The sequence below is a fragment of the Patiria miniata genome, unplaced genomic scaffold, assembly GCF_015706575.1.
Source record: "Patiria miniata isolate m_02_andy unplaced genomic scaffold, ASM1570657v1 HiC_scaffold_24, whole genome shotgun sequence".
Classification (NCBI taxonomy): domain Eukaryota; kingdom Metazoa; phylum Echinodermata; class Asteroidea; order Valvatida; family Asterinidae; genus Patiria; species Patiria miniata.
Genome location: NW_024037063.1, coordinates 19,515,597 through 19,529,338, shown reverse-complemented (window position 1 = coordinate 19,529,338; position 13,742 = coordinate 19,515,597). Strand labels below are relative to the sequence as shown.

At 40.4% G+C, this 13,742-nt stretch overlaps 1 protein-coding gene across 1 annotated transcript; it reads left to right on the top strand.

The window, feature by feature from the left end:
* The first annotated feature begins 749 nt into the window (after positions 1-749).
* LOC119732654 (DNA ligase 1-like) lies at positions 750-13,725 on the top strand. Its single transcript, XM_038206280.1, has 14 exons — positions 750-828; positions 1,307-1,363; positions 1,657-1,783; positions 2,784-2,873; positions 3,538-3,740; positions 4,273-4,315; positions 5,529-5,649; positions 7,051-7,124; positions 8,101-8,449; positions 9,139-9,334; positions 9,942-10,153; positions 10,793-10,882; positions 11,715-11,805; positions 12,434-13,725. Exons 1-14 carry the CDS (start codon positions 759-761, stop codon positions 12,643-12,645), a joined length of 1,935 nt encoding a protein of 644 aa, XP_038062208.1. The 5' UTR covers positions 750-758; the 3' UTR covers positions 12,646-13,725.
* Positions 13,726-13,742: the final 17 nt, after the last annotated feature.

The following is a 13,742-nucleotide window of genomic DNA, read 5'->3' as shown; positions in this document are numbered from 1 at the left end:
AGACTAAGAGGATTCTTTTTACTGCAGAATGAAGGCCAAACCTGTACATGCTGTAGGCCTAAACGAAATTTCACGGAGGCGTCCGATCCGACGTCACTTCATGAACTTGGAAAAGTTTGGGCCGTGCATGGTCTGGTGCTTGTGGTAATATATACTTTAGCGCAATCAATCCTATATAGATGAAAGGGAACCAGACTATATTTTGACACATTTTTGAGTAAAACTTTTCGCGCCAAAAAATAAAGGTACCATTGTCTAGATAACTATTTCATGTACGCTTCCGTCTTTTGGACGGGATGCGCACGTATCGGACAATTTTGCGCTCACTTCCCGTATATATTTTGTACGCGGCGTCATTAAAGAGCGGAGCATGAATTTTATAAATAAAACAGTCGTTGAGCGCGCTCACGACCGGCCTAGAAAAAGTGAAACTGTGTCACATTATTGTTCCAGTTCCTCAACATTTGATCGGAAATTTATGCAACAAGGGACAGGGTTTAGACGAATGCGACGACACGTTTATGAAGATAGAAGTTTATAGTTTCGATTTATGCGTTTTCCAGACAGGAAATTCGATGACATCATCACGAATTCAGGCGAAGGAATTCGTCACTCTACACAGCAGTCAGGCTCGTTTGGTTATCCATGTTTATATCGTAGTTTTTTAAACTTTACTTAGGCCTAAGGCCTTGCGTAAACTACGTTTGGCCTGCCCGGCGCCTATAGACTAGACCTTGATAATTACACCCTGCTTTACCATGGCGTCAGGAAGCATGGCCCTCGTGGATTCTGGTCTGGCTGATTTGGACAAAATTCTTCAGAGCTTAGGTAAGTTTCTCCCCAAAGTCAGAAACAAATCTGTGAACACATGCATTGTCATGGCCATGCCTTTTTGCTTTAGAGTTTTTACCATATAAAAACAAACATGCTTAGCGTCCTGCCTTTTTTCAAGATGGCCGCTAGCTCTTTTTTTAAAAATGGCCCCCACTTGGACTCACGAAATAACATACCAGCTTTATATGAGCTAGATGCAACAGACAAAGAGGCCAAAAGGATGTCACTGTTTGAAATTTATCAATTTTTTTTTTTCAATTAAAAAAAGGGAAAAAGGAGGCGGCCTCCAAAAGGAAGCGGGTGGTGACACTAAACAGGTTTTTATTTTTTTATTCGGCCTTATTGCTGACTTTTGGTTTATTATTATAACAACATTAGAGACACCAACAAAGTTGAAGTTAGTGCCCTGTTTGAATAAAGAAACAGCTTTTTTACTTTGCCCTTCACCATTTTTTTCCCCAATGTGTTACAGAAATTGAGAATAAACAACAACAGCATGAGATACAAAAGGAACAGCAACAGACAGCAGGTTTGTTAAACTTAAGTCAAGAAAAAGAAAACAAATGAGGCTTAGAGACTAGCAAAAAGTGCTTTGGCAAAAATGTACTTTGGTAAAATGTGCTTTGTGGAATTAAAACTACATATTCAGCATCTCAAATTTCCAACTCACGCAACACTATTCCCACAGATTTGTGTCTCAAATCTGACAGAAAATACACATCAAAAATTAGTTGCTGAAATTTGAAAGACACCAATTTCAGAAATGGGTAAGTTTAAGAAGTTAGAGAAAATAATTATGTTTAATATTCTGTTATTTGTTAGCCTTTGAAGCAGCCACTATTGAGAAAGAGATGGGTACAAAAACACAACAGGAGGAAACAGCCAGGCTGGACGAGGAGACTAAGGCAGCTCATCAACAGTTTTGTCGCAACAAGGAGACTTATGAAAGGTCAAAAGGATGGATGTTTGCACACTTGTAATAAAGTCAACCACAAGTCAATCACAAGACAAATCACAAAATAAGGTCCCTTAATATCCGAACATGTAGAACTCCTAAGTCCAAAAAGGAATGTTTTGTTGACCCAACAGCTTGAGACTAGGTTACTTGTTTTTGACTTGTGATTTAGTTGTGATTAACTTGTGATGGACTTGTGATTGACTTGTGATTGACTTGTGATTGAATTGTGATGGACTTGTGATGGACTTGAGATGGACTTGTGATGGATTTGTGATGGACTTGAGTTTGTGATTGACACGTGAATTGTGATTGACTCGTGATTGACTTGTGAATTGTGATTGACTTGTGATTGACTTGTGATTGAATGGTGATGGACTCGTCATGGACTCGTGATTGACTTGAGATGGACTTGTGATTGACTTGTGATGGACTTGTGATGGACTTGAGATGGACTTGTGATGGACTTGTGATGGACTCGTGATGGACTTGAGATGGACTTGTGATGGACTCGTGATGGACTTGTGATGGACTTGTGATGGACTTGTGATGGACTTGTGATTGACTTGTGATGGACATGTGATGGACTTGTGATTGACTTGTGATGGACTTGTGATGGACTTGTGATTGACTTGTGATGGACTTGTGACTGACTTGTGATTGACTTGTGAACTTGTGATTGACTTGTGATTAAATGGTGATTGAATGGCGATGGACTTGTGATGGACTTGTGATGGACTTGTGATGGACTTGTGATGGACTTGAGATGGACTTGTGATGTCTTGTGATGGACTTCGGATGGACTTCGGATGGACTTGGGCTGGACTTGGGCTGGACGTGCGAGCGACTTGAGATGGACTTGGGATTGATTGACCTGACAGTAACACTGGAAATTTAACTACTCTCCAGTGTCAACTTTGAAATAACAAATGAAATGATTAAGGAAGGAAAATCCCCTAGTACCTTTTTTAAATTTCCAATTTCTTTTTTTTAGCTTGAAGAATCATTATCTTGCCTTGGTGTTGAACCAAGAAACGGCACAGAAAGAATTACATGAGCTGCAAGACAAGTGGCAAGTCCAACAGTAAGTTTGATTTCACAAGAAAAGGAGAATTGGCCATTGGCACTGCAGATGTACAGTTTTAGTGGTTGGAGGAAACCACAGAATGGTATATATGGAAACGCTGTGCATTTGTATTCCTAAGCTGTCCCTAGTAAACATTACACCTGCCTGTTCAACACCCCCCCCCCCCCCATTTTCAATTTTCTGTTCTAGGAAATGGGCATTTCTAATATCCTAGATAAATCCCCATGTTTGAGTTGTTTTCAGTGAAAAAATATATGTCCGGTACCCAAGGGCGTAAATCCCCCCCCCCCCACTTTTTTACCCATGGCCCATTGGATCACCCCCTCCCCCCCCCCCAAATAAAAGTTCAGGCTATTTTCTAACTTTCTAAAAGCCCAACTGTTGAAAAACGGAGAACGAACAGCACGTAAGCTTTAAATGCACCGTCTTGATGTATTGTAAGCAGCCAGTTGGCATAAGATGTACATTTGTATCATGAACAGCACCCTCTAGCCCCCCCCCCCAAAAAAAAGCTTTCAAATTTCCATGACTGGGCAATATTAGGATTTGGGTCATCCACCATCCCCCATGGCATGAATTGACGCCACTGTTAGTGCCCAATAATTGTGTATATTAATATGTACAAAAAGACACCTATGTGGATTTTTTTTATTGTACACAGAGCCGAGCAGGAGAGAATTCTGCAGCACTACGAGTCCATCTGGGACAAGTACAAGGCCAAATATGAGGAGAAAGCGTTGGCTGTGGAGCTGAGGCAGTGGCAACAGCAGGTGGCACAGACGAGGGAGCGACTGACTGAATCAAAGCACAAAGTCACGTCCCTAGAAGCAGCCATTCAGGAGAGAGAAGACCAGAAAAAGAATGGTACGATTTTTTTTTGTGGGGGGGGGGGGGGGAGACGGTAGGATGAAGTGCCCCCCCCCCCCATCCCCGTAAGCTTATAGCAAAAAAAACGGGAAAGGCATTTCATAAGGTGCTTTAAAGGACAAGTGTACAAAAAGTGGTAGAAGAATTTTTCAAAAATCCATTTTCCGATCCCCCAAAAAACGAAAAGCAGGAAGGCTTTATAGACAGCATCTGACACAGAATTGTAGTGTTTATTGTGGTATTTTGAAGATTTCGGCATTTTACGCCCATTTGAGACATCCCACAAAAGGTAAAAATGCCAGGGTCAGCGTTTTCTTCTGTGAAGTTAAATTTCTTGGCAATGTCTTCACAAAGATGACAATTTTTTTCACAGACATTTTTCAAACAATTTTTCTTTTTATAAATTATAACAGCTCAATTTCTATCATGTTATTGCTGGTATTGTTGTATTACCCCCAAACATATTACTTTTCCTACATTTGTATCTTATCCTTCTCAATTTTTCTAAATTCTCGTTTTCCTTTAACAGCTCCAAAGCCATTTAAAAGCCTGAACGATTGGGTCATCCAGATGTATCCTTACACAAAACTAAAAAAAGAAGCGTCGTGCAAAAATACACTCTGCCTTAAAGCTATAGTCCATCATTTGCAGCCATCCGAAAAAGTAACTGGCGTATTTATTGTTGAAAAACATACTTGGTTGAAAGATAGTAAGTGGACTAAACTCCCTGTGAAATTAATCTTTCTGGCAAGCTATCATTTTGAAGTAATCAACGAAAGAAGGCCTTTCCAAAGGTACGTCTTCAGACACACCGTAGGAAAATTTAAATTAGTAGTTCGTTTTGTTATTCGGCGCAGCGCGCGCAAGCATTGGCACGACGCACAGGCGCGCGCAGTTGCTATAATTCGTCGGATCAGTGCGCAGCATCGCGTATAGCTGCAATTCAAAACAATTCAAAACATGATTCAGCAACTTTTGATTTGAAATTGAGATCCTAGAATGCTGTTTTTCTCGAAATATACAGCTGAAGCTGAGCTGAAACTTCATCAAGTAAGTTGTTCACTATCCGTCATTAGATTTTGAACACTTTTGTTGCTTCAAACGAACAAAATGCACAAATTACAAATGATGGACTATATCTTTAAATAAGACAAGGGTATTCATTTTGTAAGCCTTCTTAATAATTTCCAAACCATGAATGCAGATTTTAAAAAACACTCGGCGAACTAGTTCAGAGTGTGAATTTCTCGTGCTTTCTTACCAAATGCTTGTTTTTTTTGTAAATGAAATTAATAAAACAAAGAAAAACAATCAGCATTTTGTTGAAGTTGTTCTACTCATGTACTCAATTTGTTTGCTCCTAATGAATTTTTAATTTGTATTTTTTTTTTATGAACAAAAAACTCCATTTCATCTCTATTTTGGATGTTTTCAACCCTCTCTCTAAAAATACATTTTTATTTTGGGTATCTTTTGGCCCATTTTATGCACAAAGAACAGTCAGAATGATTTTTTGGGTACAAAAAATTCAAAAGTTATAAAGTAAATATTGCACAAATAAATGTGGACAGGGTTTTTGTTTGATGTCTCATTCAAAAGTGAATATAAGTGAATAAAAAAATACATCTCATGAATGAATAAGTTTTGTTTTTCTAGAAAAAAAAAATTCAAAACCAAAATATATTTTTTCCGGATAAACTAAAGAAAAAATAATAGACTTGGGGTAAGTAACTTTATATTCAAATAAAATGATCTGAAAACGGCTTGACTCAAGTGTGGCATCAGAGCCAAGGCTGCAGTACGAACAAGAGATCTTAGACGACAGAAGGAAGAGACACTGAGGTCAATCAACAGTGCAAAGATGAAAATACAAGAGAGGAAAGAAAAGCAACTCCGACTGCAAAAGGTAGGCCTGCGATCTTCAAGGATCTTTCACTTGACTTGTGCCTCTTGCAAAAAGGATAAACTTCACTTGTTTACATTTAATACTTTATCACGGTTTTCTTTCTTTAAACATTATTCATAAATACCTAAGACAGTTTACCCATTCCTATTGGTAGAGAGCCTGTTGCATGGCTGTTCTTTTGATAAAACACCGGCTTGCTGGTTTTTAACACTTTAACAGTGTCACCTGAAATTTTGGACTCCTATGAAATCTGGTCCCTTTTAACCTTTTATTGGTTGAACGTTCACAATCTTCACTTAGGCATACACAATACTACCACTGAATCTGTATTTCGAGAGTCCTCAATTGACACTACACCGGCACCGCTGCGTTCTGCGCCACATCATACAGTGCGCACCAATCTCCGTATAAGGAGTTGTTTATGACTACTCACGAGAGGCACATACCATAACATAGCCAGAGTGGTGTTTCAGAAGACATGAAGTGAAATTGTTAAATAAAAAAGTTGGAAATGTATAATTGTTGAGTTGTTTTGACTTTCTACCGAAATGTATTTATGATGAGAATAAATATGTGCTTGGCTGGTATTAAACAAGTCTGTTTAAGACCTGCTGGGGGCTCGGGCTATTATCAGCGTCCATTCCCCCAGCCGGTCTTAAACGGACTTGTTTAAAACCGGCCAAGCCTACATATCTATTTAAGATATAAAACCTTTAGCCAGAGTGTTAATCAAGTCATCACAAGTCAATCACAAGTCAATCACAAGTCATACGGTATCCAATCACAAGCAGTTCAAATGAATCATGACAGCATTCCATTGTCATTTATTAATCCCATTGCTCATGAAGCTTGTGGCTGATCTAAGACCTGGGCGCTCTTTCATGGCGCTGCTTGTTAGTAAGCAGAAACGTTGAGCTTACTATAGCAGAAAAGTTTACTAAACTTAAGCACTATTTCACTGCGTGGATGTGCTAATGGTTGCGCATATGGAAATTTCTATTGTTAAGTCAGTAATTTAAGTAACTTTTTCATCTGAGGTAAGCATTTCTTTTGCTGTGCTTACTGCTTACGGTCTCCGCGCAATAGACAGAGACTCTGTAAGCAGAAAATCATAACAGCTATGAAATTGGGCCTGACTTTTAAACTTGACTTTAAATTATTTGACTTGTGATTGACTTAATTGCATCTCTGCCTTTATTCTAAATACATTACTATGAACTATGCATTTAGGATTTTTCGTAACAAACTTCTAGGCATTAAAGATGTACATGTACTTTAGTCTAAACTTTTAAACACAACTTTATACATATCTTATCACAAATGAAGGGGTGTGAGTAACCATTTATGACTAATAATCATCGCGGTGTCCGCTTTAAGCAATAATTAATCTTTTGAGGACAGGAAAAGGAGGAACAGGAACGCAAGAGGAAGTTGAAAGAGGCCGAAGACAAGACACGCCAGGAAGAACTGGAGAGGTATATATAGAACTGCGGTCGCATGTTGGTCTAAAAATAGACCAGGGGTCATGCAGAGGTCAGACCTGGATCAGACATCCTCAGTCTAAACAAAATACCCATTTAAAATATGCCCTGTTCAGTCTAGGGGTGCTGTGGTCCAATGGTTACAGTGTTCGACTCGTGTGCCGTGGTACATGGGTTCGAATCCTGACCGTGAGAATATAGTGCTTGTGCTCTTGAGCAAGACACTTTACCATCATTGCTCCTTTCTTCGGATGGGACGTAAAGCCCTCAGGTCCCGTGTGTTGTGTAATGCAAGTTAAAGAACCCAGTAACACTTATCGCTAAGAGAAGGGGTTTGCCCCGGTGTTTCCAACAGTGGCTGCTTAATGCGCGGCAGCACCTTGTAAACCCTCATAAAGGTGCTATCATATTTTCTGATGTACTTCATCCACATGTCTCTAATAACAGACGTAATTTTCAGCGCCTTGAGTACCTCATTGCTGGTAGATACATGTACATGCGCTATATAAGACTCCGGTATTATCTTGTTTCATATGTCTAGTTTGGAGACGTCAGGGCAGATCTTGCTTTCAGGAAACGGGGGTTCGATATGAAGGGGGGTTGATCAAAGGCGTGCCAAGAAAATTTTGGAGTCTACCATGCTCTCTCCTGCATTCTAAGGCAATTTGAAAATAAATTAAGGAACTTTAGCATTCCATATATTACTTTTGGTCCTCTTTTTCTAGTATCAAAACATTGCTGAACAGGGGCAGGGGGTGTCACCCCCGCCACTCCCCATCTAGATCCGCTACTGGACTATTATTTGAGAAAATCACTGCACACAGGTTGGGTCACAGCGGGATTGCTTAGTTATGGTGTTTCGTACTAATTGAACCATTTCAAATATGCAACTGCTGCCTTGATTGTAAACAAAATGTCAAAAATATTTGAAGAAAAAAACTTTTTGTTACTTTCACATGTTGTTTTCCAGACAAAAACAACAACAGCTGTACCAGGAACACAAACTGCAGCAGCTGAAGGCACAGCAGCAGCAACGGCAACAGCAAACCTCAGTTCCTACCACACCCCAACAGATCCTTCCCCCACAGTCCCCGATATTTCAGCAGCCCACCAGGAGAGCCCCGCCCCAGTACATCCAGAGTCCTATGGTTAGGCCGGCAGCTGCGGTTCCAGCCAGCCCGCTGCGGCGACCGCCTTACTTGCAGATGCCGATCCTGGCATCCCCTCGACTCTCGGCCGATAGTGCCAGCGGCAGCTCTGAGAATGTGCCGCAGCCATTTGCACTCAGAATGCCAGCGGAGAGTGTGAATAAAACTCAGGTTCGTTGTTCAAAAGCCATTCCTCCAATCCGAAAAAGGTCCAAAGATAATTTTAGATGGGCACATGTAGTTTACTTTGTGGTACCCATTCTTTTGTGGGAAGAAGCTCCTGCCTTTATGGTTCACACTGCAATTCCTTAAAATAGCTTAACCCTAACCCCCTAGGCCCTTGTTGCTTACAACCATCCTCAACCCTCCAAAATCCTCCAAAATCCTCCAAAATTTTGCAACTCCGCCTAAATTTTTCAAAATTGTCAGACAGTCCTGCCTCAAAATGCATTCATCCTCAATCCTCCAAAATCCTCCTCATCCCAAAACTTTGCACTCGTGTTTAAATGAAGGATAACCAACGCCAAATCCTTCAAAATCATCAGACAGTCCTGCCTCAAAATGCATTCATCCTCAATCCTCCAAAATCCTCTTGTGCTTCAATCACCATTCATCCTCAATTCTCCAAAATCCTCATGTGCTTCAATCACCATTCATCCTCAATCCTCCAGAATCCTCATTTGATTCAATCACCATTCATCCTCAATCCTCTAGAATCCTCCAAAACCGCCAGGAGGATTTTGGAGGAGTGAGGTGGGTTAGGGTTAATACTTGAATAAAACAAATACATGTACAATGTATTACCCAAATGATTGTTTTCCATTTATTTCACAAAACCAAAACCGGACATTCCAAACTAGATGCAACCGCAGGCAATGGTGCAACAGTCCTCAGATGCGCCTGTACCCAAGGAAGCACCAGCCCTACCCTCAGTCTCCGCCCATGAGAGGGCGGAAGCAGCCAATCAGAGAGCAGTCCCACGGCAGGACGAGCCAATCACAGAGGGCCGATTTGAAGTCAGTGGGGAGGAGGAAAGTGGAGGAACTGATGATGCAGGCATGTGCAAAATTTTTCTAATTGTTGACAGATTCTTAGTGCAGCACGTGACTTCAAAGTTATAATTTGCATCGATTCTTGGCATATCTGGAGTGTGCATTTATAATAACAAGTATTCCCGTTAACTGTGACAAAAAGTAATATGTAAAAGTGACTTTAAAGGGAATATACAACATTTAGTTTTGCTGTAATTTTCAGAAAAGGAAGGATTTGGGGGGTTAGTATTTTATCGCAAATATATTTTTACACTGACTTGTTTGAAGCTTTGTGTTCGTAGATGCTGGAAAAACCAAGAAAAACAATCATGTTTATGTAGTCTGGTTCCCTGACCCCACTTAAGATGAAACGGAGCAATTTAAAGTTGTCGAGGAATTGTAAGGTGAGGGAACCAGTCTCGCTGGCTTGTACCCGTTCATAGGTGTGTAATCAATTGCAAACAGGGGTCAAAACCCCCTCTTCGGCTGCATAAAAAAGTAAAAAATTGTGCAAGAAAACACAGCAAATGCCTGCAAACGCCCCTCTTGGCAGTTAACGTTCCTCTTGATCGAAACCTGGATCCGCCCCTGCAACATGATGGAGCACCCCTTGCCTTTTAATCTTACAGTAGACGAATCTCTGAGTGAAGCCCCAGTGACGCCGGCTACAGACCCGACCAGCTTCCAGGACCCAGGCACGCCTGGATCAGTCATGTCTCTGCCCCCGAGAAGCCCCTTTGATCTGGACACTCATCTGCAGGGCCTGCAGGAGATGGCCAAGTCGCCTGGATTCTCTTACTCATTCAGGCCCATGTTTGGTTCCGCCGAGGATGCAAATGCACATGTAGGTGTCTCAATTGTGTTCAAGTCAATTCAAAAGTTGAAGTCAGCTAAGTTGAAATGAAGTTTTCGCAATTCCTCATTCAAGTCAATCACAAATCTTCCACTCTTGAGTCAAGTATGGGTGGATAGTGCGTAAAGCGCTAGCCTCTCACAAATGTGGCCCAGGTTCAATCCCCGGCTCGGACCATAATGTGAGTAGAGTTGTTCGTTGAGTCTCTCCTGTGCCACGAGGGTTTTTCTCCAAACTCTCCGGTTTCCTCCCTCCACAAACAGCAACACTTGCGATCTCTGGCTGTGCTTCGTGGTCAAACATGGGTCGTATGGCAGCAGCCTAAGGCACCTATGGCAGCCTACGGCTCGACTTTGTTGTAGCCACGTCCTTGGCAATTCAGCTTCTCAGCTGCGAGTAAGGATGATTAGCCCACCAACTTATTTTAAGTAAGGATGATTAGCCCACCAACTTATTTTAAGTAACAGGCTATTCAAATGAATTGTGACAATAGAATTCCTTAGTTCGGTTCGGCGGTTCAGGTGCAGTACTAGACACCGTGATGGTGTTGCAAGCTCCTGATACGAGCTCTGTAACTCAAGTCTCAAAAAGGTATCTTTTATTTAATTAACCTCATTTTGTTTGTTGTAGGGTGAAGTGGCGGACAAGTCTTGTAGTAACCCTCCAACCTCCTCCTCCGAAAACTTTGACTCTCCTTTCTTCGAGTCTTTCTTCTCTGGGGTAAGAGTTGAGGAATTTGTAACATTGAAACGATTATGTGCTAATACATGGTCACTGTTAGCATGTGTTATGTGGGAAATGTAGATGGCACTACGTTCGGGGAAGGACCAATTCTGCGTTTGCACTGGTTCTCGTACATGTACGAACATGCACATTACTATTGCTGAGATCTGGTTATTCTATAACGGTTATCTGATTTTACTAGAAGCTCCCATTCAGTTTACAGTCATGCCGAGAAAAAGTGACGAGTTAGGTGCTGCGTGCAATGCCCTCTGCAATGATTGGGTATAGTTTGTGGGATTCAATGACCACCGGGCCTTTACAAAAACACGTCAGAGGTGTAATGTTGAACAAATGGGTGGGAACTCTCTGATAAGTCAAATGGGCAGGCTTTTCATGAATCAAAAAAGACCGCTAGCAATTGAATTTGATTGAAATCAGAGATGATGGAGCAGAATTTGGGAATGGTCCAATTGTTTTCTTTATCCTGTGTCACAAAAACTGGAAGGCAATATTTTTTTAAAGATTGGTTTTGAGTATCCGGTTTCTAAAATACAAACCGAATAGTGGAATTCAAACCCAATTTTTAAAAAATCTGGATTTTATCCCACCACTACACACGATGATTCGCAAATGTGGTGTTCACAAATCCATAGCATTTTACATTTAGGGGTAAATGCACTCAAATTTGCTTCAAAATTAGCACTCTTCATCAATTTCACAGCTGTGGGGATAATGACACCATAGAGTAAAGCCATTTTAAACAGTAAAAGAATTTAACTTGGAAGTGCGGTTGAATGTTTTAACCAAATGTGTTTCTCCATACCCCAAGATGGGTGGAGCCATTCAGCCAGCCTCCAACACCCCCACCAATATCTTTGGTCCAAGCAGAGACCAAGTGTCGTCACATCCTACTGGTGCATGTAAGTTTAAAGTCAGAGGTAAAAAACATCAAAATCATCCAACGAAATAAACACTAATCTGATTGGGGTGTTTAAAGACAGAGTTGACCATTTGTAATTTGGACAAAAATTTTTTTTTGAAACAACAAAAGTGCTCAAAATCTTAAGACGGGTAGTTTTAAGGCGTAAATTGCAACTTTCATGTGCGTCATAAACATGAAATATGTTTTGTTTTCACATGAAGCCTGTTTTTCCTTTTGAAAATTCCCCACAAATGACATTCAAACCTTTCTTTTTCATTGTCTGAGAAGTTACTAAGTAATTTGTAAAGTTGGTTACTGGTACCCGATCCCATAATCTGGAACCGGTTCCTGACATCAACGGTTGGGTACTCGGGTACCCTGTTCCAATGCACAGTCCTAATTGGTCAATAGCTGTCAGCTGACATACATCATTGGGTACCAAGGATATGATAGAAGGCACCCATTGCATGTCGGAATCCAAAGGCCAAGACGCAAGTGTATTGCATAACTAATCGCCAAATCTGCATATTATATTCCATGGACTAGTTGATACAAGTTCATGAACTTTTATCGTCTCCTGATCTGCAATTTTTACATTTTTTTTCTGGGATATTATTGTATCATAGCCATCTTTGGAAGGCCTGGCAGCCCTATGGATACTGGCCACTCCAGGCCTCCAGGGGGCGTCCTGTCACTATTCGGCGGAGGTTCAGAAAAAGCCGACAAGGCCAGAAATGACGAGAGAGGATCCCCGGCCGCTGGCTTCAGTTTCAATTTCGGTGGGTCCAGATCCCCTAACGTCGACAGTTCCGGAGAGGGTAAATTCAGCCTTTTCTAAACATGATTTTACAAAAATCCCCCAAAAGTATTTATTGAAAGTGTTCAAGTGTTCATTTCAAGAGTTGGTGTTCTGAAAAGTTGAGTTTCTGTGTTGTACAGTGCACACGCATTGCTTTAAGATTCTCAGATTTGCTGAAAAGATTGCTCCGTTTGTATTGACAAAGCAGTTTGAGTGCCCTTTTTGAAAAATCCAATCTTTCCCTCGCGAAGCATTTTAGACACTTGAAATTCTTGTGAGTTGTGAACAACTTCATTTTGTTTGACATAAAAGTATGACAGGTACATCATAGTATGTGCATATTAATTACACTGATTTTATTTAAATCTGTTTATATTTCCAATCAAAAAAAGGTATGTTTTGATAAACATGCTATTTCAATATGTACATTTTTCATTTGGCTGGGAGTATTTCATTGATGTGTAATACACAAATCAAAGTGCGGAAATAAGTTAAACTAATTACAGTCTTTATTTAATATTCAGTTTGGCGTGGTTCAAACCACTAAGCATAACTGCTTCACAATATTATACTTAGCAAGTTCATGTGCTACGAAACATGACAACCAGTCACAAAGCAATAAACATCACATGTAGTGCTGTACAGAGCAAAAGGTCTGTTGTCAGCATGTCCATAACAGGATTTCAATCAATTGTTGGCCGCAGGTTTCAATTATTTGTTGACCTTCACATTAACACAATTGGCAATTTTTTAAAAGTTATTTCTCGGGGAAAATACATGTTGCAGCTATATGCTACTGTATGTCTATAAGTAAATGTGAATGATGACAAACTCAGTCTAATATAAAAAGAAAATTCATTGTTCCAGTATTTTGCAATGTTCTTTAAATTAAACCCGATTCTTGAATGTTATGCAACAATTTCACAATCAGATAATTGTTGCTGTATGGCTTTCCATATTCAGTTTTAATTTCAGGCGGATTTGGAGATCATCAAGGAATTTCTTCACGATGTAGTAAATTAACATGCATTACCATGACTGTACAGCTTGGAAAAGTTAGGCCGAGCAACAGTTTATATATTGAAAAATAAAAGGTAATACTTGAAATGTGCAGCTACATGTACTGAAGTGTCAGT